Source organism: Muntiacus reevesi, chromosome 3, assembly GCF_963930625.1.
Source record: "Muntiacus reevesi chromosome 3, mMunRee1.1, whole genome shotgun sequence".
NCBI lineage: Eukaryota > Metazoa > Chordata > Mammalia > Artiodactyla > Cervidae > Muntiacus > Muntiacus reevesi.
In genome coordinates, this window is record NC_089251.1 from 842,196 (window position 1) to 869,320 (window position 27,125).

Genomic DNA, 27,125 nt, shown 5'->3' on the forward strand with positions numbered 1-27,125 from the left:
GGTGGGACGCCAACCCCCGACCAGGACAGCAGCCTGTTCCGCGCCCCCTCCCCACTGAGCCCCCCGGGGGGCCCGGGCCGGCCCTCACCCTGGCTCCATGCCTCCCTGCGGGTCCTGCGCACCTAGACAGTCCAGCTCACCCGTGTCCGCCTGACCGGCGAGTCCCCTGCTCAGGGTGGCCACCCGTGCCTGCGGCTCCCAGGGCCCCAGGTTCCAGGGGAGGCAGGGCTGCTCCCCTCGGCCCAGGCCCAGCCCAGGGCAGAACCAGGCCAGCCCCGCATCTCAGGTGTCCGTGACCCCATGTGACCCCCGCCACCCTGCCCGCTGTCGCCTTCCCTAGACGGCCTGCTTCTGAAGGGTGCGGGAACCCTCTGCCCTGGGGAGGCCCGTTTATGGCCAGTGAGCTGCCTCACGCCGCACCTACCCCAAGGGCCTCGGCTGCCCACACTGGTGTCCCCAGGCGCAGAGGAACAGTCCGTGAAGAGCTACACAGACGGGCTCGGAAATGCGCACCCGCACACTGTGAGGGAGGCGCTCTGCAGTGGGAAGGCCCGTGAGGGCCCCTCAGCTCACCTCCCTGAACGTCTCCATTTCGTGTTCCTGGATTAAAGCAGCGCCTGCCGTCAGCAGGTTTCAGGCTGCCGCTCGACTCCCTCACCTTCCGAATGGGACCTCCGCCGTGCACCCCCGCCCGAGGGACAGGGGCCCCTGGGTCGTCTCCCTGCCCCCGTGGTTCCTGGGCGGGCGTGTCCATCCACAGCAGGGCCACCTTGTGCCGACCCCACCAGACCCCGGGCAGCAGACAGGTTCCTGGGGCGTCAGGTCTCCCGGGAGCCCTGGGGTGGGGTCCTGGGATGCAAGTGCTGCCCGGGGGGTCCCGCGGTGAGGAGCATCGAGTGGTCTTTGTGAACAGGGGGCCCCCTCCCCCACCCACGCGGAGGTGGCCCATCAAGGGAGCTGGGGGTCACGAGGCCTCCGCGCCCTGCTGAGCCCACGGCCACAAGTCACTGGTCCACCCGAAGCTCAGACTCGGCGGCGAAGGCGGGGGTGGGCCTTGCACGCCCTGTGGGCGCTGATGGAGAGAGACCACACAGAACAGGACCAGGGGCCCGGGCCCCACCCTGCCCGGATCCAGGTTTTATTTCTGTTGCAACCATGCTGTCTGCTTTGCTCAGCCTGGCCAGCCGAGATGGGACCCTCTGAACCGCTCACCCTGCAACCTAACGTTACGAAACAGCCCCTGAAACCAGGCGACCGGACAGCAGCCCGACCCGGGTCGTGGAGTCGACCTGCCGTGTGATCGCTCCGAACACAAGGGGCTTGTCTCAAGGTGGACACAAGCACTTCACGCTCCGGGGACACGGTGTTTTCCGAGCGGTCCTTTTCGGACAGGCCTCTGGCCAGGTCACCCCCGGGACGGGCCGCTGCTGAGCGCATTCCTGGCAGCAGGGGCCCAAAGCCTGGAAGGCCTGGAGGCGCCCAGGACCTTGGTGGGGCGAGGCGTGCCCAGCTCAGGACAGGCTGCTCCTTATCTGGGAGGAGGTCGAGCTGGTCAGGGGGCAACGCCCAGGCCCAGCCCGGCCTGCGCTCCCGGGGAAGCGGGGTCGGTCGGGTGGGGGCCTGGGGCGCCCTGCAGCCGGTACAGGGCCTCGAGCTGCCGGCGCTTCTCCTTGGCCCGGGTGACTGCCGTCTGGAAGAGCCGGCAGTAGAGCTGCACGGCCGGGGGCGAGTCGTCGTTGCCCGGGACGGGGTAGGTGATGAGGCAGGGGTTGCAGTTGGTGTCCACGATGCCCACGGTGGGGATGTTCATCTTGGCCGCGTCCCTCACGGCCACGTGGGGCTCAAAGACGTTGTTGAGCGTGTGCAGGAAGACGATGAGGTCCGGCAGACGGACCTGGGGGCCCAGCAGGAGGGGCGCGTTGGTCAGCAGGCCGCCCTTGAAGTAGCGCGTGTGGGCGTACTCGCCGCAGCTCCGGGCCGTGTTCTCGATCAGGTGTGAGAACTGCCGGGCGCGGCTCACAAACAGGATGACGCCCCCGCGGTAGGCCACGTGGGCCGTGAAGTTCAGGGCCAGCTGCAGGTGTGCGGCCGTCTGCTCCAGGTCAATGATGTCCTGGCCCAGGCGGCTCCCGAAGATGTACGGCTCCATGAACCTGCCGGACACACGGCCAGCGTGAGCCGCCCGCGGCCACCTTCCCCCGCCCTCGCTCATCCTGCTCCCCGCCACCCTCCTGGGGCCGGTACCGTCTGCGGCCTTCCCTGGGACGACACAGTGAGGACCCCGCCCCAGGAGTGACTCCAGGGGCAGTCAGGGGGCTGGGCTGCAGGCCGCGTCCACGTCTTGGGCAAGAAGACTCTACTCTCTGAACCTGCACCTCGTCACGTGGTGACCCTAACAGAAGGGACCCCACACGGACGTCTGGACACTCACACGTGACGTCCGGTGTCCTGCCCAGGGCTGCCTGTCTGGCGGCGACCCTCGTCATTATGGCTTTACCACGGAGACCACCCAGGGCCGGGGGACCAGCAGGGCGGGGGTGCCGCTGGAGCAGGAACCAGCCAGGCCTCGGAGGGGAACCCTGCGGCCCAGACCGGCCGGCCCCGGGCAGAGGGGCCAGGTGCAAGACTGCCCCCTCGTGTTCGTCTTCTCCCACCCCGTTCACGTTCCTGCTCACTGCCGCCTGGATTCTGTCCTCCCCACAGACGCTGCCCAAGGCCCCACAGGCCCAGCCGCCCTCAGCGCAGGAGACTTCCGGGAGGAACCCCCAGCAGCGCACCCTCTCACTTCCTGGCCCCTCCTCCTCCCCGACTCTGGGACGCCGGTCACCTGGGCCCCTCCCAGGGCCTCCTCTGCCCCACACATCCTCTGGAGGCCCTGGTGTGGTGGCCCCGGCCCAGCCTGCTTCTTCCGAGCGTGCCTGTGTGACATCACACTGTGGGGGCCAAAGCGTCACCCCGTTCGGGACCTAAGCTTCTAACGTGAAGAATACAGACACCTGCTCTGCTCGGCTCACCCCCATCACCCCAGGCTCAGCCACTGTGCGGCTCTGCGCAAGGAGCGGCCACCCCCTTCCTTGCAGCCACCTTCCTCCCCCGTCCCCCCGTCCCCCCCGCCACTCAACCTGGCCCTCACAACGGCCACCTGAGAGGATGGCCAGTCACTGCTCCTCTACCTGCCCCTGGGATGTCCCTCGAAGAGGGTGCCCTTGCCAGGCCCCGTCCATTGCCAGCTTACAGGACCAGCCAGCCTGCCCCTGCCCAGGACCATGAGCCCCACGGGGGCTTGCGGGGGAGCAGCAAGCTGATTCTGAGAATAAGCACCCGTCCCTGCAGGGGGCTCCACGATCTCATACGAAAGAAAAGGGGGTACACTCTCTGAAAACAAGCTGAAAAGAGGGGCCTGGACCTCAAGGCAGGGGCCCCAAGCGCCCTGGACAAGCCACACCCACCAGGGGCCACGCTCACCTGTGCCGACAGCCGGCTTTGTGGCCCAGGTGCACCCGTGCGTTGAAGAGACTTCTCACGGAAAACAGCTCCTTGACGTTAAAGAAGTCGGAGTGCTTGAGGGGCTCGCTCAGGATCCGGGCGCTGAGATCTGGGCGGGGAGGTGGAGAGCACGCAGGCCCTGGGTCCCGGCACCCCAGAGCCTGGGGCCTGCGGAGGGCGGCGGCAGGTGCTGGGGGCCCCCGGGGCCTTCTGCGGAGGCTCGGGGGAGGGAGACGGGATCTGACCATGGCTCCGCTCCCGGGTAAACCGGGCCACGTCCTCACCCGGCGAAGAGGAAGCCGGCTGATGTCTGTGTCTGCGGCCCCCGTGGTCCCGACGGCCGCCAGCAGAGACAACTCCCTCAAGGTAGCAGTTCGGGGCCCGCCGGCCTCGGCCCGCTCGGTGGCGGGGCGGGAACTCAAGAGGCCTTGGCAGCGCGTGCGGCGCGTGGGGCTCCCCCTCCCGGGCCCGCACCCCCTCCCGGGCCCGCGCCCCCCGGGGCTGCACGAAGACCCAAGGCGCCCGACCCCCGGGCCGAGGGCCCCCTTACCGCTGTCGCGCTCTGGCTCGGGGGCAGCGGCGGCCTCGGCGCTCCCCAGCGTCCTGCCTCTCGGCGCGGCCCGGCCTCGGGGCGCCGCCCGGACACCTGCGCGGACAGCGGACTCAGGGCGCGCTCCCCGCGCGGCCCGCCCCCCGGTCCCGGAGAGGGCCCCGCCGCGCCCGCCCCCCGGGCCCCGGAGAGGGCCCCGCCGCGCCCGCCACCCCAGGCCCCTCACCCGCGCCGAGCAGCCGGGACAGCACCGCGCCAGACGCCATGGCGCGGGTCCGGGCGGACGGACTGGGGGACGCGCGGACGGGGGGACGCACGCACGCACGACGGGCCCGGCGGCGCGGCCGCACGAGCGGCTCCTCCTCCCGCCGGGGCCCGCGCCGCTCTCGCCGCAGCGCCGCCCGCAGGCCCGGAGGTGCCACTGCGCCGCCGCCGCCGCCTCGTCCCCAAGCCCGGCGCGCCCCCGCCGGCCTCCCCGGGTCCGAGCGCGCGGTCCTCGGGGAGCCGCACCCCAGGCCCGCCCGGGCGGAACCGCAGGGAGGGCGTGGCGGCCAGGGCCCGTGGTCCGGTCGGGCGCGGGGCCGGGGGGCCCGTCTCCCCGCCCCGTCCCCTGCGTCCCGGCGTCCTCGCCCCCTCCCTGCACGGGGCCGGGCGGCCGAGGAGCCCCCACGCTGTCCGTGGGGACCCGCCGGGCAGCGGGGCCGCGCTCCCGCCCGGCCAGTTCTTACAGCAATGTGTGGCTTAGAAGGGCTCCATCAGGTTAGTCCGGTGTGCTGTCCAGCCTCAGACCCGGGGTACCGGAGGGTCTGCCGGCGGGGTGGGGAGGTCAGGGCGCAGCCCTGCCCGCGCGGTGAGCGCCGGGTCCCCGCAGCAGAGCGGCCTCGGAGCACCGAGCCCCCCTGATGAGCCCGGGCCGGGGTCTCCGGTGCCCCGAGACCCGTCCCGCATTTGGGGAAACGTGGCGTGCGTTCGCGCCGGTGGCTCCAGAGCACAGGGGCCTCCACACTGCGGCCCCAGCAAGTGATTCCTTATTCTCACAGCCAGTCCAGGGCCGCGGAGCTCGCCAAGGAAGCTTCTAGAACTCGGACTTCTGCCCAACCCGCCGAAGGGGGTGTGGGGAGGCTCCAGCCCGGGGGTCGCGGCGCCTTTAAGGACCCCGCCCGCGCATCGGGTAGCCCGGTCGTTGCTTAGTAACAGGACGCCGCTCCGCCGCCCGCTCCTTTTGCGCCCCCAGAGCTCGGGGCGACCGAGGCGGGATGTCGGAGGAGGACCCCCAAGCGAGCGCGGAGCCAGAGGAGCCCAAGGCCGGGCCCCCGCCGGAGAAAACCAGCGACTGCTACCGCGTGAGCGAGGACCTGCCGGCCAGGTTCAACAACCCGGCCTGGTTTCGGGGCTACAGGTGAGCACCCGGGAGTCCGCTCAGGGTCCGCCTTGCGTGCAAGCAGGAAAGACCAGTGCTCCTGGTCCGGCGGGCAGCCGGGTGCCCAGCTGGGCCTGCGCTCGGCTCAGCCCACAGGCCCCAGCCTGACCCTGAGTCAAAAGCGGGGTCAGCGGATCACCATCACGGGGCGGGAGGTGCAGGTGGAGGCAGCGGGCCTCCGGCTCGGGCGGTGGGCGGGGCGTGTCCGGGGAAAGGCAGCCCGCGGGCCGATCGCAGCCACACCCCTAGGGCGAGGCCAGCCTGCTGTCCTGTCCCGGAGGAGAGAGCCGGTCTGCTGGAGATGCGCGGGCGACGCGTCCGTCACCCGACTGCCGAAGGGCGCGCGCCCTGCGGGCTCTAAGACGCAGGCTGCGCGCCTTTCCTGACCCCCACTCAGTCCCTCTAGAAGCCCCCGGGATCGGCTCTGTTAGCATCTTCATTTCCCAGCAGGGAAACGAAGCTGGGAGGTAGAAAGATACGCTCTTGCCCACAGTTAGTATGAGGCAGAGCTGGGGTGTCAGAGCCCACAGCCCCGCGGTTACACTGCTGTACCACTAGCTGATATCAGGGCTGGAGACGGCAGGAACAATTTCTCCTGGAGGCTCAGAAGTGGAGGGGCGGCCCCCCCCAGTCCCCCCACCCAGGTCTGGAGGCTGAGTCACAGATCCCAACTTACACACCCACCCGGGAAATGACAGCATGGGCCCAGGTCTTGCTGGGGCTGAGAGCCAGCACTTCCCACCTGGGAGTTGTTTAGGCTTTGGCAGAGGTCAGCAGAGGGGTCAAGGGAGGCTGAACGAACCTGCCAGGAAGGCCAGCCCTGCACCCCACAGGAGCCCAGGTTCACGGCTGCATCGTGTGCCTACAAAGCTCTGTCAACCGAATATGGTAAAGCTGTGGCTTGGGCAAGCTTAGAGCAAATGAGTGGAAAATAAAGTGTTCTTCTCATCTGTCAGGACCAAGGAGCCCCTCTCAGTGTACAGGACCAGCAACCAAGCTTATGGGAGCAGAGCCCCCACCGTGCACGAGATGCCGGTAAGGAGGAGGCACGGAAGGGCGCTGGGGTGTGTGTGTGTGTGAGTATGTGTGTGTGTGTGTGAGTGTGTGGGCGTGGGTGTGTGTGTGTGTGTGTGTGTGTGCGCGCACGTGCGTGGGTATGTGTGTATGTGTGTGTGAGTATGTGTGTGTGTGTGTCAGTATGTGTGTGTGTGTGAGTGTGTATGGTGTGTGTGTGTGTGTGAGTGTGTCAGTATGTGTGTGTGTGAGTGTGTGGGCGTGGCTGTGTACGGTGTGTGTGTGTCCCGGAGTTCCAACATCACAAATGGAAAGGGGTCACCTCAAATCCTTTTGGAACAGGGACAGGGTAGAAATAAACGAAGGACTGCATTTAGCAAACCATTTCTAAGGTTGGGAAAGCGGCATGGTAGGCTTGTTTGCGTGCATGTGTTTGCCCAGCTGTGTCCAACTCTTTGGGACCCTATTGACTGTAGCCTGCCAGGCTCTTCTGTCTTTGGAATTTTGCTTGCAAGAATATACTGGAGCAGGTTGTCATTTCCTCCTCCAGGAGATCTTTCCAACCCAGAGATCCAACCCGTGTCTTTTGTGTCTCCTGTGTTGGTTGGCGGCGTCTGTACCAGCTGAGCCGCCGGGGAAGCCCGTACCCTGGTTTCCAACATCCCAAAGGACTGGCCCCATTCACTCGTACAACGAGCCAGCTCTTATAGGCAGTAGGTTTTGAGGCAAATAAATGAAGAACTGCTTTCATATTGGAGTGATACCTTATTTTATGAGATTAAACTGTGACCCTAAGAGGCAGCACTGGATGATGAAAGCTCAGATTCCAAAAGGACGGGAGTTCGTGCACCTTTGGGGAACCTGAGCCCTTTTTGATCGACTTCACATGGCAAGGGGCCTCCTCGAGCCCTCCGACGGCCCTGCTGCGCCACGAGAAGGGCTGGTGGGCTGGTGTGAGCCACCCCTGGGGACCCCAGACAGCGGGCCATCTGCTTGGGGGGCCATGTTGGTTTTTTTCCAAAATATTCCTCATTTTTTAAAGCTAACTGTGGTTTATGTATTTGACTTAGACTGTGCTGGACCCTTGTTGCCACACGGACTTTTCTCTGGTTGCGGCGAGCGGGGGCTGCTCTGGGTGGTGCTGTGGGGGCTTCTCACGGCGGCAGCCCCTCTCGATGCGGCCCACGGGCTCTAGGCACAGGCTCAGTAGTTGTGGATCACGGGCTCGATTGCTCTGAGGCGTGTGGGGTCTTTCTGGACCGGAGAGCGAACCCATGTCTCCTGCAGTGGCAGGCGGATTCTCTCCCACTGAGCCCCCAGATATTCCTCATTTTAAAAGATCTGGATAATCGCTTCTTTAGTTGTTTTGCGTGAGGGAGTACAGCTTTTAACAAAAAAGAGATTGTTTACTTAGAAAGTTTCCAGAGCACTAAAGGTCTTGCTTCGAAAGCCAAGGGATCAGGTATTTCCATGCAGAAGACCAGCATGCTCACCAACACAGGCCCGGATGTTTGGCTTTCGTGAAAAGGCCATTTGCTGGTCTCTCGAGGCAGAGGCAGTGGGGTGAAGCATGGGGTTCTCACGAGGCAAGTTTAGAAGGAGCTTTTCCTGCTGACGGTCGAGCTGCTGTGTCTGGAGCCTGGTCTCCAGTTTCCTGGCCTGAGTGTGGCCGCCGGACTCGGCGAGCAGGACTGTTTCCTTCCCGTGTAGGAACAGAAAATAAACATGCGTGTTTTGCGCTTTACAGCATATACTGAAGGAAACTATTCTTCCTGACGCTGTAATGGTGGATGCGTGTCATTCCTCGTTCCTTTGTTACAGCCCCGAGTGTACCGCTCGGAAAGTGGGCCCGAGTGTGTGGGCCTCGGTTAATGGGCACCCGCCCACAGCGGCTCAGCCGTTCTAGGCGCTGCGCTAAGAGACGCACACGCCGCGGCAGCTGTGTGTGCTGCAGGGGAGCTGCTGCTCTGGGAAATAAATGCACTGGGCACGCCCTGGCGGCCTAGGGGTTAGGACCGCGTGCGTGCATTGCAGGGGTCGAGAGTTCCATCCCTGGTTGAGGAACTGAGGTCCTGCAGGCTGCACGGCATGGCCCATGAAACCTCCGAAAACCAACAAAGCAAAACCAAACACAAAACAGCAAAAACTCACACACACAGAACAGCCAAAGACCTCCAAAACCCACCGAAGGCCGTGTTTCTTCGCATTTGCTTCCTGTTGAGACAGAATGTCAGGTGACCTTCTTGACACAGGGGGACTCTAGAACAGGTCGCCTGTCCCACAGTGCTCCAGACCCCTTCCATCAGAGACCCCCAGGTCACCTGGCGATGCTGGGTTGCTGAAATGACCGCCACCCCGGGTGCCCACACGGCAACCCCGCCTCTTGAGGGCAGCCCCTCCCGAGCCCCGGTGGGGTGGGGCCCTCGGAGTGGTTCTAAGGTTCTGCGAAAGAGTCTGATTCCCTGTCAGGGCTGAAACCTGAGTAGGTCATTTCTTTTCCACAGAAAGCTCAGGCTCAGAGACGTCCAGTAACTTGCCCTAATTGGCAGAAGCAGAGCTGGGGACGGCTTGGGGCCGGGATGGCGGTGCCTCGCCCGGGTGTTACAATCCACGTGACGGCGGAGGGCGGCACCGTTCGCCATGACCCCCCGGCATTAGGCGTAAACTGGGGCGGCCGAGGTGGTTCAGTCGCTCAGTCGTGTCTGGCTCTTGTGACCCCACGGACTGCAGCCCGCCAGGCTCCTCTGTCCCTGGGAGTCTCCCGGCAAGCAGGCTGGAGTGAGTCACCATGCGCTCCTCCAGGGGATCTTCCCGACCCAGGGGTTGCACCTGGGTCTCCGTCATCGCAGGCAGAGTCTCCCGGGAAGTCCAAGGGCAAACGAGGGCGTTCTGCACACCCGCCCCCTCCCGCCCCCCCGGCCTCTCTGTTTTCTAGTTTTAGGAACGACATTTTCTCACAAATCCTTGTCTGTCTTCCAAACGTGCGGGATGACTGACTGCTCGAGAGTTACTGATCCCAGTGTCCCCTTCTCACTTCCAGAAGGTGTTTTATCCAAATTCATATAAGTTTTCCAGACAAGTTGCAGCAGGTGGAATGTTCCAGAACAACACGCTCAATGTCTACATGGAGAAGAGCATCGTGACGGGTCCCGACAACTGCATCACCTCCTACGACCGGCTCAACTTCCACCCCAGCTACAGAGTCTGCAGGCCGTCCATCTGTGACTGAGGGGCTCCCGGCTGCTCTGGACGGCTGTCTGCCCCAGTCCTTGGTGGTTCGCCCCATCATAAAGGGACGCACTTCGAGACTTCCCCGAAAACACCTTTCCTCTCCTCTCTAGATCAGCCGGCAGATGGGGCGGCGATGCTCTGCTTTCTCTGTTTTACACCTGAGACGAAAGAGCCGATGGCTTGACTTTCCATTAAAAATCTTGCCACGTCCTCGGTTCCTGAGTCATCTGCGATCCAGGCGCAGGGTACTGGGCGTCCCGAGACCCCGAGCTCGGCCTGGATGCTGGGAATGCCTGGAGCGCTCCGCCTGCGTCTTAACCGGGATGCATCTTTGTTTTTATCCTCATGACAGATTGTGGGGTTTTTCTGTTCTCAAGTAGCCCGCTGGGGCACGGTGGGAGGGTCGGATCACCTGCCCAGGGTGTGGATGAGAGTCGGGTGAGGGAACAGGGCCTCCCTGGAGCGGGGAGGGCTCCCTGGAGCGGGGAATGCTCCAGGCGAGACCGGGAGAGCCCAGGCCAGGCTCAGAGCGACCCTGGGCACCCCCTGGCCACTGGGCACTCCCTGGCCACGAGCAAGGAGTGACTCTGAGCACTCCCTGGCCTCGAGCAAGGCCCAGGCGGAGGCAGAAAGAAGGCTGGCTTGCTGCTGAGGGGCGGTGTGTGCATGGGGCTCCCTCCTTGGTGTTCACCCAGGGAAGACCGTTGGTGGGGGTGATAACCACACGGGGCTTCCCAGGTGGGGCTCAGTGGTAGAGAATCCTGCCCACGCGAGAGGGGTAAGGGCCGCGGGTGTGACCCCCGAGCCGGGAAGATGCACAGGAGGAGGAAAGGGATTCTTGCTTGAGAAACCCCGCGGACGGGAGCCTGGCGGGCTACGGCCGTGGGGCTGCAGAGAGTCGGACGCGCCTGCGCCTCTGAGCGGTGACTGCGTGGAGCGGGTGTCTGTCTCTGTGCGCTGACCTCTCAATCAGCGTTCACTACGCTTAGACGTCCTCAGTGAGCCTTTTGGGGGGCCCCCCTGGTGGCCCAGTGGCTGAGAATCCGCCTCGCGGTGCGGGGGATTCTATCGGGTTCCATCTGGTGCGCCCCACCCGTGAGCCCACGCACCGCGCTACGGAGTCTGCGAAAAACCCCGCGGGCCGCAGCGAGAAATCTGCCACAACTAAGACCCAAGGCAGCCACGTAGCTAGACATTAAAACCATTTTCTCCGACAGCATGTATGTTCCAGACATCGATCCCGCTTCCCTTATGACCACTCGCTGCAGGAAACCTGGGAAGTGTTGGGACCAGAGAGACGAAACGGTTAAAGACTTGACGCTGCTTGTTTACTGAGGTTTTTATACAAAGAGAGTTTTTACTCACGTATGAATTTGGGAGGAAACGAAATACCGCGACCGGTTATCTCTTTATTAAAAACTTTGTGAAGCAAAAGTAAGCATTTCAGCAACATTCTTAAGGTTCCATTTGCGGTGGAAATGGTTTCTAGAGAAAATCAGCCCCTTGAATTGAAGCGATACAAAGCTGAGGCTGGAGCCAGGGTCTACTGATAGGTCACATCCTTCTCCTCTGCTGGAAAACCAGCACAGACTCCAGGCATCAAGCTGAAAATGCGTTTTTCACAGCTTGTCACCAAAAATAGCAAAATACTCAGAATGCTTCTGCATTCTACCTCTGTTGAAATACAAAAGGGGGGATAAAAAGAGCGCATATCAGTCCAGTTCTGAAGCTCCACGGAAGAGGAGCATCGCTTCCTTTGCGCTGGCCGGGAACGCTGAGTGCTCAGGGTGGACGCGGCCGTCCGGCCCGGGACTGTCTGCCCGCAGCCTTGACCGTGAGCAGGGCACTCCGGGGCAGGACAGCGTGCGACGGCCGGGGCCCAGGCTGGGCCGGTGAGTCGAGCCGACGTCCACAGACCCAGGAGGTGCCGAGCGCGCCGGTGAACTTCAGCGAGTTAGTGCTGGCATCAGGGTCCGGCGGTGCGGTGCTTTCATTCATCCTCACAGCCGGTCACCAGCGTTTCTGAACCAGTTGCTAATGAGTTAATGGGGAGTTAGACTGTACAGTGAATAAATGTCTGGAAAGGTGGAGGACCTTTTGTATCACGCACGTACCCGTCTTCCCGAGAAGTCACCCACCGCCTCCGGCTCCAGTTCCCGGTCCGCACGCCTCCTGGGGCTGGGCCCCTGCGAGCCGCCCGTCAGCCACGGGCCTCCCACCCATCTGCTGTCTCACGGTTTTCAAAGGGCTGGGCCGGTGTCGCCTCAGCCGATGCTCGCGCCTGCAGCGGTCTTACTCCACCTCCCTCTGTGGATGGGGAGTTAGGGACCAGAGGGGCTGCCCTGTCGCAGGCCCTGGGCCCCTGCCTTGGCGGTGGAGCGGGGAGGGTCCTGGGAGGGACAAGGTCATCGGCGTCGGACCCCACAGAGCCCCCCTGACTTCCTAGCTTTGCGTGGGTCATAGAGGAACTCCAGTGATTACCATGAGCTTTATCCTTTTAGCATACTTTCAGACTGCAGTCTTTATGTGCTGAGGGAAGGGAAAAGAGTTTAGATTGACAGGATGATCTTTTTTTTCTTTTTTTTGACAGGATGATCTTACGGCACAAGCCCGTGCCTTCTATCCGGGGTAACAGCACATAGAATGGTTGGTTGAAAAATGGAAAAAAATCACATTTCTGACCGCTGTGCTGAGATCTTTCAAAATCTTAAATCTAATCAGAGCAATTACAGGAAAGGGGATCGAAACACTTAGGGTAAGAAACACCAGTTTCCGCTGATTATTACATCAACTGCACGGCCATAGAGAAACCCTGTCTCCACTCAGGAGATGCTGTATCTGGCCTCTCTGCTACACTCTTAAATGAAACGTTGACACTTTCACGGCACTTTTCTCATCGCTTAATTTAGCTGCTGAGTCGGCCTAAAACCAGGAACTTCTTACTCCAGAAGTGTATTTTCATGTGTTTCCCTATTTTTATTCAGTGATATTTCATCTTTTATTTATAGTTAATTAGAATAAATGGTTTCAAATGCATAGTAAAATATGTTGATGTTGGGAAGACAAACCCCTCTGTCCAGCACACAACACAGCAGAGATCTCAAAGATTCAAAATACAAATAATGTATCTTCCTCCCCGGCATTGCCCGGCGCTGGCCTGGAGGAGGTCTGCAGACAGCGAGGGTGGCATTTGTTGCTGTTTGTCCCCGTCTACACCGGCCCTTAAGTGAATTTTGGGGAAGGGGTGGGATCAAGGTGGCAGTGCTTCCTAGATGAGCAGATGAAGCGCTGGTGTTTACGCTGAGCGTCCGGGGTGTTGCTGGCGGTCTAGTGGTTAGGGCTCTGCCTGCCAACGCAGGGCGCAAGGGTCGCATCTGTGGTTCAGGAGGCTCCCGCACGCCACGGAGCACCTAAGCTGGGAGCCGCGGTGACTGAGCCGGCACACCTGGAGCCCAGCTCCACAGCAGGAGAGGCCACCGCAGTGAGGACCCGGAGCACCGTGACCAGGGCAGACTCCGCTCGCCGCCACCAGAGGAAGCCGGTACGCAGCAAGGGAGGCCCAGCAGAGCCGAAATAGCAACCGTAATTAAAAAGAGCAACTAAACTCAGTGCCTGGGTGTCCAGGCTCCGCGCGTGTGTCTCCGCTTGGGAAAACCTGCTGACAACTCGGTCGGACTCTGAGCAGCAAACCTGGGAGTGACTTCTCTCGAGGAAGACCCTGTCCTCTGTGCGGACGGGCGGGTGGTGAGCATCGGACGCTCACCCCCGGGGCTCTCCCCTCCTCCCACTCCACTCCTGCTGTGTTAGGACCTCTGACCTGGGGTGGTTCTTGCAGAAACCCAGAGCAGCGGACCTCCACAATCGGGTCTCCCCCGCTTTGCGTTACGGGGAATGAGCCTGTGGCCAGCACGCAGCCTCCTCCCTCCACTGGGAAGCGAGAGGGGCCCTCGGGGTCGGACCTCTCTGTAGGGCCCCCCCCTTAAGTCTTTTCCTTCTGGCTGCGCGGGGTCTTCGTTGCCGTGCGGGCCTCACTCCCGTCGCGGGGAGCGGGGGCTGCTCCCTCCTTGCCGCGCGTGGCTTCTCTTGCTGAGCACCAGCTCCGGGGCCCTCGGGTGTGTCGCTGCGGTTCCCGGGCTCCAGAGCTCAGGCTCGGCAGCCGTGGAGCCCGGGCTTAGTTGCTCCGTGACAGGCGGGATCCCCCCAGACCAGGGAGTGGCCCTGTGTCCCCCGCCCTGGGAGGCGGATTTGTGACCACCGGGCCAGCAGGGAAGCCCTCCCCTGCTGGTCTCGGGACTTTCGACCTGCTCTGGCCACACGCCCGCCCCAGCGTCTTCCCATGGGCGGGGGCGCATCGGCCACCCAGAGCGCTGGGACCCACGGATGCGAGGTGGGGCTGGGGCCAGCGGAGGAGCTGGACTGGGGCTGCAGATGAGGCCGTCACTCCTCAGCCGTGCTCCCGCCGCCCCAACGGCAGCGCCCCACTTAAAGGAAATTGCCTAGTTCTGGCTGTGCCGGGCCTGCGTTGCTGTGTGCGGGCTTTCTCTAGCTGAGGCGCGTGGGCTCCCGTTTCTGTGGTTTCTCTTGCTGGGAGGCACAGGCTTTAGGCACCTAGGGTCAGTAGTTGTGGAGCCTGGGCTCAGGCGGCCCTCGGCGTGTGGAATCTTCCCGGACCAGGGATCAGACCCCGTGTCCCCTTCACTGGCAGCTGGATGCCACGCCAGCCCCCTTTGCAGACAGGCTGCAGGACCTCCCACCTTGGCCCCAGGGAGCGCCAGAGTTGATCGTGGAGGGGGGTGGGGGGGGTGGGAAAACAAAAGCTGTTATGCAGCCTGGCTTGTGGGCAATCCAGGGATGGGCCCACGCTAGCATGGTTATGACCAGTTCGTGAAAACCAGGCATGGCCTGCGCTGCCCAGGAAGCACCCAGAACAGGGGTGGGGAGGCTGGGGGAGAGGAAGGAACGGAGGGTCTGGGGGGCGGCGATGGGGCCAGGAGCAGAGAGGTGCCCACGGCTCAGTCCTCGATGGCAAGGGTGGAAGCCCGGCGGGTCCCGGACGCTGGGTCCTCACGCCAACATCCTGCAAAGGCCACGCCGCAGAGGACAGACCGCATCAACTGAGGTGTGAGCAGTGCTTGATTTATTAGCATTAAAAAAACCCACTTCATATATACAAAACAAGCTGATTCCTGTTGTCAAGTGTTAAAAGCACTCCTTTAAAATTAAATACAATTTAAAGCATGGATTAATGAGTTGTTTTCCTGGGAAGCACTTAAGTGAAAGAATATTTGCCAACGGAAACATCAGATGCACACCGTGGGAGCACCAGGGGGTCGCGGGATCCGCAGGCCTGCTCGCCGCGGCGTCTGGCCCCGCACACGCCCCCAGCGGGTATTCCCGCCAAGACCCAGGGCGGGGACACGACCTGTGAAAATCCACTTGCACTTAGGATAACGACCAACTTCAGCTGCACCTGAAACCTCGCCCCAGGCCGACCACAGCTGCAGCGATGAGCTGTGACACTCGGGGTGGCCGGTGAGGGCTCGCTGGACAAACACGCGTGAACACCCACGCTCGGCTGCGGCAGGCGCAGGGCAGCAGGCTCGTCCCGGCTGTGCGTGGCATCGTCAGGCAGACACGCCGAGAGCACGGGGCGGACGTGTGCGCCTGCCCGCTGCCGGAGCCCGCCCCGCCCCGCCCCGCCCCGCCCCGCCCAGTCCCCGTTGGGCTCGGGCCTCGGTCCTCAGGACTGCGGGCACCAGCCGCTCCGCGGGCACGGATGAGGACAAGGACACTGGAAACACACGGGCTGGCTGAGACCATCTGGAGCTGTGATTAAACGTGAGGGACGGCAGCTTCCGTGTGGAAAGGGGTTTACTGAGCTGGTGGAGTCGTGTCAGAACTGAGGACTGCACGCCGAACCACAGAGGCTCCAGGTGTGAACGGCTGGCCGGCGACCTCACCGGGGGTCTCGGCGTGCGCCCCGGGCGGCTGGTATGCCCGCCGGCCTTTGTGCTTTGAGACGCTCTTCCGCTGGAGGACCCCGTCGGGCCTCTGTGGGGGGAGGCGGGGGCTCTTTCACGTGGGAAGTGCTGGCCAGCAGCGCCCCGACAGGGACTGCTGGGGTGCCTGGTGAGTCTCGGGCCGGGCTCCGGCTGCTGCCTTCCCGAGGCTGGCACTGTGGCTGCAGCAGGCCCTGCCCACCAGCGGCCAGCCCCGAGCACGGGGTGCGCGGAACCGGATGTCCGCTGATCCCAGACTCGTGTGGAGACCACGGAAAACCGCTGCGAGGAACGCCCGGCAGGATCCAACAGTGGCGTTCATCAAAAATAGTTTCTACAGCACTTTAAATAATTTACAAAAAAGGCTACAAAAATCATATTTACCAGGACACATCTGTTAAATAAAAGCACGGTTTCACGTTAGTGTACAAAAGTACAGGCTGCATGGGGCCTCCAGGGCCCCCGTTCCATCAGGAGCGTGGCCGCGGGGCAGATGCGCGCCGCTCACAGCTGCAGGGCCGGGCCCTGGGCCGCGGGCCCGCCGCCCTCCTCCACAGACACGTCGCTGAGCTCGCTGGCATCGCTGCCCAAGGCCTCCGGCTCCTCCTCGTCTCTGTCCAGCCCTCTGCGCCCGAAGCGCAGGTCCAGGACGCCCTCTTCCGGCCCCGAGCCCCTCCTGTCGGACAGGCCGAGCCCTGCCCGGGGCTTCCTGCAAGGCCAGCGGCCACCCTCCTTCACCAGCAGGCGCGGGCTTCCGAACACTGGGCCGCGGGCGGCCTGGGCCTCCCGGAAGGCTGAGAAGGACGGGCCCTGCAGGGGCAGACCCAGGCCGGGGCTGAAGAGGCCGGCCTGCTTGGCAGTGCCCCAGGGCACGCACTTCCCGAAGTGGAACAGCTGCGTGGAGAGCAGCGGTGAGAAGCCGGTGAAGGGCAGGCCCCTCCGGGGGTCCACGGCGAGGCTGGGTGAGCCCTGGGCCTGGCTCCCCGGCCCCTTCTCCCTCTGGCTGCCAAGGCCCCCTCTCCACGCGGCCGCATCCCTGCCTTCCGGGCCCAGTACCCAGGTGCTCTGCAGCCGGCTCTGGGGGGCGAGGCCGGCCCGGGGTGCCCCATCCCGCTCGGAGCCCGGGGTCCGTGACAGCAAGCCACGGCCCTCTGCCCAGGCGCCAGCCTCCGCGCGGCTCGGGAGCTGGCCGAACGTGCCCTCCCCCGCAACCCCCTCAGGCCCCCTGGGGCCTGAGTCTCTGGGGGCACAGACGTTCCTCCTGGGGGCCGGCGCCCCTCTAGCAGGGGCAGGCCTGCTGGTGCTCCTGGGTGGCGCCAGCTCGCACCAGGCCAGGGTGGCCGGGGGGCAGGGCTGCTCGGGGTGCGGGCTGCCCCCACCGCCTGGAGTGAGAGCTCTTCCTGGCCCCCGGGGTCCCTCGGCCCCTGGCTGCGGGCCCCCTCTGACCCTCTGGCTCCGCGTGCACACGCCTGGCTGGGCAGCTGGGCCCGGAGGCTGTGCTTTCCGGCCTGGGAGCTCTGGCCTGGCCCCACTCGCAGTTCCCAGGACGGCCAGGCTCCCTACTGGAGTTTCTGATCCGCTCACAGACTCCTTGGCCTTTTCGGCCAAAAACTTCCTGATCTCCAGCTCGATGCTGTCGTCACTGTCTACAGAGCTGCTATCATCAGACAGGGAGCTGGGGCTGTCGACGGGACCGGGAGGCTCGCGGGCTTCCGACTCCCTGGAGAACAGGCCCCCGGCCGCGGCCCTGCCCCGGGGCCAGGGGGCAGAGGGGCCCGAGGGTGCGTCCTCCGGCCCCGAGCCGTCCGCCTTCGTCCCCGCTGTTTCCCGGGAGGGGACGTGCGAGGGTCTCCCTGGGGTCGCCCTGCTGGGCTTGCAGAGACAGCTTTTCAGCAGGCGGGGGCTTTGGTCCCTCCAGTCCTTCTGGAAGCCCCCCAGCTTGTCCAGGAACTGTGTCTCCGTGGTGCTGAAGCGGACCCTCTTCTTGCAGCCAGCCCGGGCGTCCCTGCACCTCTTCCGGAGCCGCCGCTTGGAGCGCAGCAGGTCCTTGATGGCCGAGTCCAGGTCCGCGTCGCTGTCCAGCGAGCTGCTCTTCTCCTCGGAGCTCCCGTCCCCGCGCCTCCCCTCGGCCGTCTGCACGGGCCCTGGCCGTGCAGCTCCCGGCGGGTCCGGGGCCCCGAGCTCGTCGCCCGGCCTGCCCGTCTTGAAGAGGGGAGGCTGGCTGCGGCTCTCGCCCTCCTTTCTGGGGGCCTCGGGGGCTCGCCCCTGGCCAGGCTGCACCCGGCCCTGGCTGCGCTCGGCGTCCTGGGCGTCCTGTGTCTCGGCCGTGTCTCTGGGCTGCCTGGGCGTGCAGGGCGTCCTGCCGCGCCTCCTCCTGCAGCCCAGGGACGGGTCTGGGATGCTGGAGGCCGGGGCGCTGAGGCTGGGCGGCAGGGGCGGGCTGTGGGTGGGCCGGGCGGAGGTCTCCGTGCGGGGCAGCGGGCCCCCCGACTGCGCCTTCAGGGCCAGGAACGTCCGGATCTCCCGCTCGATGCTGTCGTCACTGTCCACCGCGCTGCTGTCGCCGTCGGGGCGGGGAGGCCCGTCGGGGCCCTCGTGCAGTGCACTGGTGGGCGGGGGCCTTTCTCCACCGTCCACGGGGGCCGGCAGGATGGTCTTGGAGATGTCCAGGATGGCCTCGGCGCACATCAGCTCGGCAGATGCATCTGCCTGGTGTGGGGACCCGTCCATGCCCGGGGTCCCAGCAGCCGCGCTCCCCGGAGGCATGGGAGCTGTGGTTTCCCTGGGGGGCCTGGGTGGCTGGTCAGGGTCTGGGCCGCCCGGGCCGAGGTCCGTAGCCTTGGGGGCCGCTGGCTTCTTTTTGCCGGGGGTTTTGCTGTGGGCCTCTGGCCAGGCGCCCCTCAGGCCGTGAGCAGGGGCCGTGGGGCCCTTATCTTCCGCGGGCGGGGACCCCTGCTGGCCCGTGGCCTCCCGCCGCCGCTCCCGCTGGTACAGCCGGATGGCCTCCTCGATGCCGTCATCGCTGCTCGAGTCCGGCTCCTCGCGCACCAGGGCCATGCCCCTCGGCCGCCTGCCCTTCCGCGCGGAGCCCACGGCCCTGCAGACCCCAGCTTTACCTGGCGCGGCCTCTGCAGGGGGCCCCGTAGTGGCGGCAGCAGCAGGCTCGGCGGCGACCTTGCACCTGAGGCCTCTGGGCAGGGCGCTGGCCTTCGCGGACCTGGGCAGCTTCCGGAAGACGAACTCCTTGCCGGCTCCCGGCAGGCCCTGCTGCGGTGCCTTCAGCGGCGGCTCTCTGCCAGGCCTGTAGGTCGCTCTGGCCACACTGTCGCCGGGCTCTGCCTTTCTGCCGGCAGGGAGGTCACCTTTCTGTAGCCTCTTCTCGCTCAGGAACTGTTCGATCTCTGCCTGGATGCTCTGTTCGAAGGAGTCGTCGCTGCTCACGCTGAGTGGGGAGGCGGAGCCCCGGACCTGGCCGGGGCCAGCTGCAGGGTTTGGGGGACATGGGGCGGCTGGGGCGCCGCTCAGAGGGGGGTCTGGCCGGCACCGGCGGGCCGCATCCCCGGCTGCGGGCGGCGGGGCGGCCCCGCTCTTGGTCCTGAGGTACTCCTGGATGGCTTCCTCGATGTCCCGGTCCACCGAGTCGTCGCTGTCCGAGCCCGGCACCAGAGGCCCGAGGTTGGAGGCCTCCTCCTCCCCCTCCTTGGGGTCAAGACCCGCGGCAAGACCACAGACCGCAAAGGCGGGGCTGGTGGCTGGTCGGGCGCCCCGGCCCCTCTCCGCCCTCTGGCTTCTCGGCCGGGCATGCTCGCCGCTCATGCCCAGGGCTGCCCCGTCGCCCTGAAGCCTGCTGATGGCCATCTGCACCTTGGCGCTCACCGCTGCTCTCGAGACGCCCTCTCTGGGCTCCGAGAAGCATCTGGGAAACCTACAGCTCCCGGGCGGGCCAAAGGCCTCCCATGTGGACCGCAGGGCCAGCACAGGAGGCGCGTTCATGAGAAACATCCTAGCGGGCGTGCGCAGAGGCGGGGCTTCGCTTCTCTGCCCGCTTCACATCCTGCAGCGGGCCACGCCGGGCGGGCGACCCGGGTCAGGTCGCGCGGGAGCCACAGGCCCCCGGGCCTCAGCTGCCTCCGCTGGACGGGGCCAGTGGCCGAGGAGACTCATGAGAAAATGCTTCCGAGCGCCCTGGGCCGAGCTCGTGGAAGCTGACACGGGTATCCTTCCTCCGTCATCCCTCCGTCCATCTTCTCCAGTAAAGGAGCAGGAGCAGAGGCGTGGTTTACCTTCTGAAGTCGTCAAGAGCGAGCCACGGGGTGAAGACGCAAAGCCACTGGGCGGGTGGAAAGGTCGACTGGGGGAGTCAGGGTCAGCGACACATCACGGGTTGGTTGACTCTTGACACGAACCAGCAGCTCCTGGAAACAGAAGTTAAGTGATGTGAGCACCTAAACGCCTTTGAAGAGTAATTTACACAAAGGCCTTTTTATTGGAAAAGGTTGAATGTGTATTTGCCAGAAGATCTCAGGGGACCGTATGGCTATTTGCATGTAATTAGCACAGACACTGCCCCAAACAGTCACGTGCCCTTTCTCAGGCTGTGTGGCTTCTCCGCTTTCTGCTTCTCAGTCCAAACGTGGATGGGCTGCCCTTGGGAACACACTGAGGACTTGCTCCGAAAGGCCTTTACAGTGGAGGTCTGGGGCCACCGCCACGGAGGGGACATAACAGGTTGTACACAGTGGGTTAGAAAGACGCAAAATACACCATAAACTATCAATTCCGAACACGTCTCTCTGCCCTCTCCCGACCCCCCACAAACTGAGATGCAAAGCGACCGGGATGCAAGAAGAGAGCTTGGCTCCTGGAAGCAGGGAAATCGAGTTCCAACCCCAAACGGCGCTGGGCCAGGCCGATGCTGCCTGGGAGCCTGGGGGTGGGGGTGGCCGGAAGTGGCCTGGGTGTTTGCTTTGCTTCCCTGCAGATCCTTCTCCCGGAGGAGCTTCCTTCCTGACGAGCACAGAATCCTGTGTTTACACACCACAGTCCTTTCCAAGAAAGCCTGGCCCGGCCACCTAGGCATAGACGTGCCCAAACAGGTGTGACCAGCAATTAAGCAGAGGGTGTGACCAAATCAGAAGGAAGTCCTCTCGCTATGGCTATTTATGCTCAAAAAGTGAAACTGCAACATCAAAGAATTTGCTACAATTACCTTCCATTCTTTTCAAGTCCAGGTTCAGTATAACATTTGCAGAATGGTTCAGGGACTGGGTCTTCATCTCCCTACGTGTACTCTTTAGCATCTTGGGCCCACTTTTTAAATAGACTTTTGACTGTCAGGATTAAAGAGAATCAGAGACTTAATTCAGAGGCTGAAACTATAGCTGGTAAATATTCGGGGGGAAAGAAAGTGCATTAATTTAAGGGCTGGAAATTCAACTTTGGAAGAACTGACCCTGAGTCCAAACACAGCTAACCACGACAACTGATGGCTCCAACCCCCCTGAGCCACTGGTCTGATGCACCAGGACACGCCGGCTGTGGACGCGCGAAGGCACGTCCACGTCCTCAGACAGAGCCCCGACAGCCGGCGGTCCTTCCCACAGCGCCACACCCAAGGAGGTCCCCCCAAGGACAGTGGGGGCCAACAATGCCGAGGGAGAGGGTTCTGCCCCTGAGCTCTGCCCACCTCACTGTGGTCACTGTTCAAGCTGCCCTGGCAAAATAACACAGCATACAAGACACCCCCAGAGGCCTTCTCAGAGTCTAGATCAGGAATGTTAACTCGATGAGCAGCAGTGCCGTCTGAAGAAGAGGCCTGGGGATGGATCCCGGTGAACCAGGCTGCAGTGACTTCCACTCCAGGCAACAGAGGGTGCAGGAGGGAAAAACGCTCCTCTCTACTCCTCACCTTGACCGTGGTCACTGCTTCTAAATGACTGCCTCGAGCTCAGACTCCCAGGGAGTCGTTTTCTGAACTGTCAGATTATCTAGCCCAAGAATGAGGTTAAAAGCTCAGAGGGTGTCTCTGGCGACAGCTTGGCTTGTGGTTTTAAAACAATGGTCTGCATAAGATGAATCATTCTGGAAAACTCCCCTCAACTGTACTTTGGGGGACTGCGGGCTGAAACCAGAGGGCTCCCACTTTGTCACACTGCTAGCCTGCACCCCAAGAGCCCTGGAACCAGGTCTGGAGAGTGACTGTGGGGGCCCCAAAGCCGTGTGGTGCCAGAGTCTGAACCGTGCAGGGGGGCCCAGGGCCTCTCTGTCTAGACAGACACCTCCTGTCTCCGGGAGGGCAGAACCTCGCTAATGCTTATCCCCGGACAAGCCTGGCTCCCTGCACGGATGCCCAGCACAGTTCTGGGTTTCCCACAATGCTGTGCACCCCCGGCTGGTCCCCTAGCGTAGGGAGCTGAGGGTCAGGGTACAAAGACCAGGAGGGCCTCTCGGATTGCCGGCCTGAAGTGGGCGTGGGCTGGAATTTCGGCCTGTCTTGCCAGAAGGCGAGGCTTCACAACACAGCAAGGACGGCTCCAAGCGGGTCTGCAGGGCCGCTGTCCGTGCCTGGAGGGCCGCAGGCAAGGCGCCACCCTAGGCTGGCCCTGCCCGCCCTTTGCTCCCGGCCTGGGGGCGCTCACCCCCAGCGCGGCCTCTCCCAGGAGGCATCCCTGCGCCCGGAGCAGCGACCCGGTCCTCCAGCAGGAAGGGGTTGGGCTGCGCCCTGGCTTTATATTCTGGGCTCCGAGGGTTTGGGGGCGAGGGGCTGGCCGGGTGGACCCTCCCGGAAGCTGCGTGGGGCGGGACGCGAGGCGCGATCTCTGCTGGAGGGCTGAGCGCGGCCCCACCCCACCCCCCCGCCGCCGGCCCTCACCTGGCCTCACCTGGGCCCCGCGCCCGGCCGGCTTCGAGGAACGCGGGCGCGCGCTGGCGGGGGCCCGGCCCAGGAGTTGCCTCTGGGGCCGCGACCCCCGGCCTCCCGGTCGGTTGACTAGCCGGCGCACGGCCGAGTCCACGCGGCCCGCGGCGGCCCGTTCCCCGGCGGCCTGGCGCCGCGGTGCGGCCTGCGCGCCCGCCCTCCGGCCCGGCCCCCGCCGCCCACTCGGCCCTGCGCCGGCCCCCAGCCCTCGCCCGCGTCGGTCCCGGGTAGGCTGCGGGGTCCCGGACCGAGGGGCGGGCTGCGGGCGCCGGGGGCGCGCGGGAGGGCGGGGCGCGCGCAGGGCGGGCGGCCCCGGAGCCCCATCCCCGGACCTACCGGCGGCGGCGGGGCGGCGGCGGCCGCGCTCCGGAAGCCGTGCCCGGTGGCTGGGCATCATGGGAATGGCACGGCCGAGTTCCGGGGGAGGCGCGCGGCGCGGCCGGACCCCCGCCCGGCGAGCGCGCGCCCACCTGCCGGCCGCGCCGCGGAGGAGCCGCGGGAGCCGCGCGCCGCCCCCGCGCCCGCCCGGCGCCCGCGCCCGGCGCCCCGCGCCAGCCCCGCCTGGAGGCGGCCCGAGCCTCCGGAGACGCCCCTCCCCTCCCGTCTCCGGCCAGCCCCCAAACTGCGCCCGGGGCGCTCCGAGTGAGTAATCAATCGGTTTGAGGTCTGAACCCCGTCTGCTCCCGGCCAGAGGCGGGGCCCTCCGGCGCGCGGGGTACCTCTCCCCGGGGGCCCCCAACTGCTGGGCGCTGAGTCGGTGGCCGGGTCGGCAGACACTGCCTTGCCTCCGCGGTCCCGGGTGGGAAGTTCAGGCCGGGAGTGTGTGGGCCCCCGCCGGGCGCGCAGATGGGCTGCTTTGGGGCTGGTGCTGTTCCTGTGGTCGTCAGTCCCGCAACCAGAAACTCCTGCCCGACCGGGGGCCACTGTGTGCCTAGCACCGTGCCCCCTCCTCCCCTGGGCTGGAGGAGGGGGTTTCTTGACTCTGCACAGAGCTCAGTCTGGCCCCCTGGAAGCCGCCGGCCCCTCTGCGTCCCCCCACCGGCCCCCGGCGCCCCTACCAGTACCGCGAGCTCTGGGCTGCCCGTCCAGCCTTCTCTCTAGGAAAGCTGCCCAGGCCTCCAGCTGCCTTTGCCCAATGCCGCTGTGTCAGCGCCTCCTGTTTCACCTCCACCTGCGGGAGAAGGAACAGGGGCCGCGGATGGATAGGCAGCCCCCCAGGGGCAAGAGTCCTGCCGCAGGGGAGCTGGGCGGCAGACTCCAAGCCTGCTGTGCCATGGAGGCAGGGCAGTGCAGGGCGCGCCTCCTCACTCAGGGAGCGTCTCTGAGCGCCTGAGTGTGCGCCCGGCTGGCCGTGGGGAGGCCGGGCGGAGGCTGGGGTACCCCGGCCTGGCTGCATGGGCGTCCCGCAGGAGGAAGTGTGCTAAGACACACCTGTCATTGGCCGGTTTGGGGGGGGGAGCACTGTCTTCTAGGACCCCCCTCAGCAACCCCCAGCAGTGAAGGCAGGTTGTTTCTGGTCCCCGCCGAACTTCCCTGTGGGTTTGTGTGATTTTTCTAACAGCTCAGAGATCTTCACTCAAGGCCCCTCAGGGTCCTGAGGCCGGTGGGGCGGACCCCGGCCCGTGCGAGGGGCACATCGAAAGGAAGACGAACCCTCTGCTTCCGCCCCGGTGCCAGCCTCCGTGGCCCCGACCTAGACCTCTCTCGGGCTAAACTGGGGTTTGTTTCCTGTGTAGAAAGTGCCTGAAGTTGGACAGGAGAAAACAAATCAGAGGCTTTATTCCTACAGGGATGAGAAGGGGGCTGTTTTTTATCTGCCTGGGGAATTTGGGGCCAGGTGTCAAGAAACCCATGAAAACATTGAATTAATCCTTCGGTAAACTGTTTAATAAACACTGTCTTCCCATTATGAGAGTAATACTTCTTTCTTTATTACCGAAAGTTTGGGAAAAGGTATCTAATGAGCCAGAACTGGGGACTCCACATATTTTGGCATGGTTTTTTCACAGTTTTTAACTAGTGCCGTGATGAACATCTTTGCTGATGTGTCCCTGGAAGCCGGCTCAGTTTTCCTAAGGGTAAATTCCTAGAAGAGACACAGCCGGGCCAACGACTGGGGATATATTTTGGCCCAAATGCCCTCCGGAAAGGCCCAGCTGAGTACTGTCCACCCTCCGGGGCTGGCTCGAGTCCTTCCATTTGTCTCTGGCAATCTCACAGGTAAAACAAGCCTTTCCACTTGGAGTTTAATCTCTTTGCCTCCCGGTGGTGTAGAGCACCTTTTTATTTTTACTATTGGCCGTTTGGAAAATTGCCTGCATGTGTCTGTGCATCTGTAAATACTTTTCTGTGGGGCGCGTGTCTTCTTCTCGTTCACAGCTTTTCTCATCGAGGATTGAACCCATCTCCATCATATACACGTTTATTTTTCGGTTTGCCATTTTTCTTTTAACTTTGGGTTTAGCTTTTGGTTTGTTTTGTTGGTGATGCTTGGGTTTTCAATTTGTGTAGCCAAACCTATCAAGTTTCTTTCATGGTTGCCCGCTTGGAGACAAGACCCAGGGCGGCTATTAGCACGCTGAGGTTCCCTAACCCGTTTGCCAATTTAATGGCTGAACTTACAAATAAGAACTACTGAAGACCTGGAGGGGCCTGAATTACAGATTCCTGTGGCCATCAGAAGCCCAGGATGTGACGGGCAATAAACAAATTCTGGAAAGGGAGAGGCTTTCTTCGCTTCTTATTTGAAGCCTCGGCCTTCAGATATCTGTGTATGCACGCAGGGTTGTGTGCACATATACACAGACACACATGCACACGCACACAGACACGTGTGTGGACACACAGACATATATGCACGTGTTTATACTTTAGCTGTTAGGCCATCACTGGGAAAAGGGCCCCTGTTTTTATCGAAACTCTCCTACTGCAAGAGGTGCCGACCTTGGCGTTTAGTTCCCCCAGTCAGGCTCCTCACTGTGCGGGTTCAGGGCCTCCTGGGATCAGCCCCCAGGCCACCTTCCCCCGGTTCTTGCAATGGACCCACCAGCACCGTGAAGTGGGCTCCCTTCCCCAAGGCAGGGGTCCCCCAGGCAGGGGTCCCCCATGCATCTCTGCTCAGCCCAGTCCGATGTTTCTAGAAGGACAGCCAGTAGCTCTCCTGTCCTGCAGGTGGGTGAGTGGTGGGAGCGGGGGCCGGAGTGGTGGCTGGGCTTCTGGCCGGGCTCCAGGGCCCCTTGCGGTCACTGTTGACCTCTGGCCCTCCCCTTGTCCTTCTGTCAAGGGGAACAGGGAATTCTTAGAGACTGTCTCAGTTATTCTCTGCATGGAGGTGACCTCCAGGGAGGCAGCTGGGGTCCTGGGACCAGAGTCAGTGCCGGTGGCAGAAGCCAAATGCCCCCTTATTTGTCTGTTTTCCCTAAAAGAGTGAAGAGCGCCTTCACGATGAAAGAAACTCACATGAAAGGAGGCGCCGCGCCCCCGCCCCACACCAGGAGCTCTGACAGCCCCTGGGATGCAACACCCTAGCCAGCTGGCGGGAGAATGAGGGCGTGTCTCCGTCACGTCTGAAACGTGAGGCCTGCTGACCCCACTCCGAGGACTCTGTCCTGCGGTTATGGTCACAGTCCATGCGGGCGAATCGCCACAAAGACGATGCTTCACTTAGCAAAGAAGCCCCCCACACCCGGCTGTTAGGAGGGGTGGAAACACTCGCTGCAGGGTGCCTGGAGTCTCTGCTGGAGAGGACGAGGTGGGGCCCGTGGAGCCTCGGTGGGCTCTCCCCGTGACCGTGGGGTGGCCTGCCAGCAGAACAGACGGCATAGTGGCATCTCACCCTTGGATGCTCCAGCCACCGTTAGCAGTGGGACCTCCTCTGCAAAGGCCCCACGAGGCGGCTGACCCCTTCATACTGTTCCAGCTTTGATCGTTTGCTTTTGTATATACAAAGACCAACTTGTAAAGTGTGGAATGGAAATGTATGAAGGTTCATGTAGGAAGGCCACACACACATACCACCCAAACCAGGTCCATGTAATAACTCTGCGCACTCAGTTCAGCCTCGGCAAGTATTTTTCTGCAAAACTGGTTTTTAAAATCACTCACCTCCTGAATGGGATTGACGTATACACACTACCGAGTATAAAATAGATGACCAGTGAGAACCTCCTGTCAGCTCAGGGAACTCAGCATGCTCTGTAGTGACCTAGATGGGAAGCAAATCCAAAAAAGAGCGGATCTGTGTATACACGGAATTAATTCACTTTGCTGTATGGTGGAAACTAGTGCAGTATTGTAAAGCAACTAAACTCCAATAAAAATTAATAAAGAAGTCTCTTGCCTCAGAAGCGACTTTTATTCAGTTTGTTTCTCGAGTGTCGATTTCTTAGAGTTTTCCTGGTGTAATTTTCACCCAATTTATTATTTGCCATCTTAGTGACCAACCTGACTTTAAGATTGTCCGTTTACAAGGCAGCTAAACTAGGCAGAAATAAGCCCCTTGCGGGCACA

The 27,125-nt window shown here is 63.2% G+C and overlaps 3 protein-coding genes across 11 annotated transcripts; 1 reads left to right on the plus strand and 2 right to left on the minus strand.

Annotated features, from left to right (window-relative positions):
* Positions 1 to 1,102: 1,102 nt before the first annotated feature.
* MRPS2 (mitochondrial ribosomal protein S2) lies at positions 1,103 to 4,361 on the minus strand. The gene is made up of 4 exons (XM_065928043.1): positions 4,263 to 4,361; positions 4,037 to 4,132; positions 3,466 to 3,595; positions 1,103 to 2,153 (listed from the first exon to the last, which is right to left on the minus strand). Exons 1-4 carry the CDS (start codon positions 4,300 to 4,302, stop codon positions 1,553 to 1,555), a joined length of 867 nt encoding a protein of 288 aa, XP_065784115.1. The 5' UTR covers positions 4,303 to 4,361; the 3' UTR covers positions 1,103 to 1,552.
* Positions 4,362 to 4,481: 120 nt separating this feature from the next.
* Positions 4,482 to 11,075, plus strand: PIERCE1 (piercer of microtubule wall 1). 4 transcript variants are annotated; one of them, XM_065927091.1, is made up of 4 exons: positions 4,482 to 4,795; positions 5,077 to 5,435; positions 6,413 to 6,491; positions 9,514 to 11,075. In XM_065927091.1, the coding sequence occupies exons 2-4, from the start codon at positions 5,293 to 5,295 to the stop codon at positions 9,697 to 9,699; spliced, it is 408 nt and encodes a 135-aa protein (XP_065783163.1). In that variant the 5' UTR covers positions 4,482 to 4,795; positions 5,077 to 5,292; the 3' UTR covers positions 9,700 to 11,075. The 4 variants fall into 4 exon arrangements, with proteins under 4 accessions (XP_065783163.1, XP_065783162.1, XP_065783161.1 ...); XM_065927090.1 differs by having other exon boundaries at positions 5,271 to 5,435; positions 9,511 to 11,072; XM_065927089.1 differs by having other exon boundaries at positions 9,511 to 11,071.
* A 3,748-nt stretch (positions 11,076 to 14,823) lies between these two features.
* On the minus strand, positions 14,824 to 23,090 carry PPP1R26 (protein phosphatase 1 regulatory subunit 26). 6 transcript variants are annotated; one of them, XM_065928044.1, is made up of 3 exons: positions 22,953 to 23,087; positions 20,910 to 21,030; positions 14,824 to 20,115 (listed from the first exon to the last, which is right to left on the minus strand). In XM_065928044.1, the coding sequence occupies exon 3, from the start codon at positions 19,700 to 19,702 to the stop codon at positions 16,205 to 16,207; it is 3,498 nt and encodes a 1,165-aa protein (XP_065784116.1). In that variant the 5' UTR covers positions 19,703 to 20,115; positions 20,910 to 21,030; positions 22,953 to 23,087; the 3' UTR covers positions 14,824 to 16,204. The 6 variants fall into 6 exon arrangements, with proteins under 6 accessions (XP_065784116.1, XP_065784117.1, XP_065784118.1 ...); XM_065928045.1 differs by lacking the exon at positions 22,953 to 23,087 and adding an exon at positions 22,582 to 22,938; XM_065928046.1 differs by lacking the exon at positions 22,953 to 23,087 and adding an exon at positions 22,572 to 22,938.
* Between the last annotated feature and the right edge of the window lie 4,035 nt (positions 23,091 to 27,125).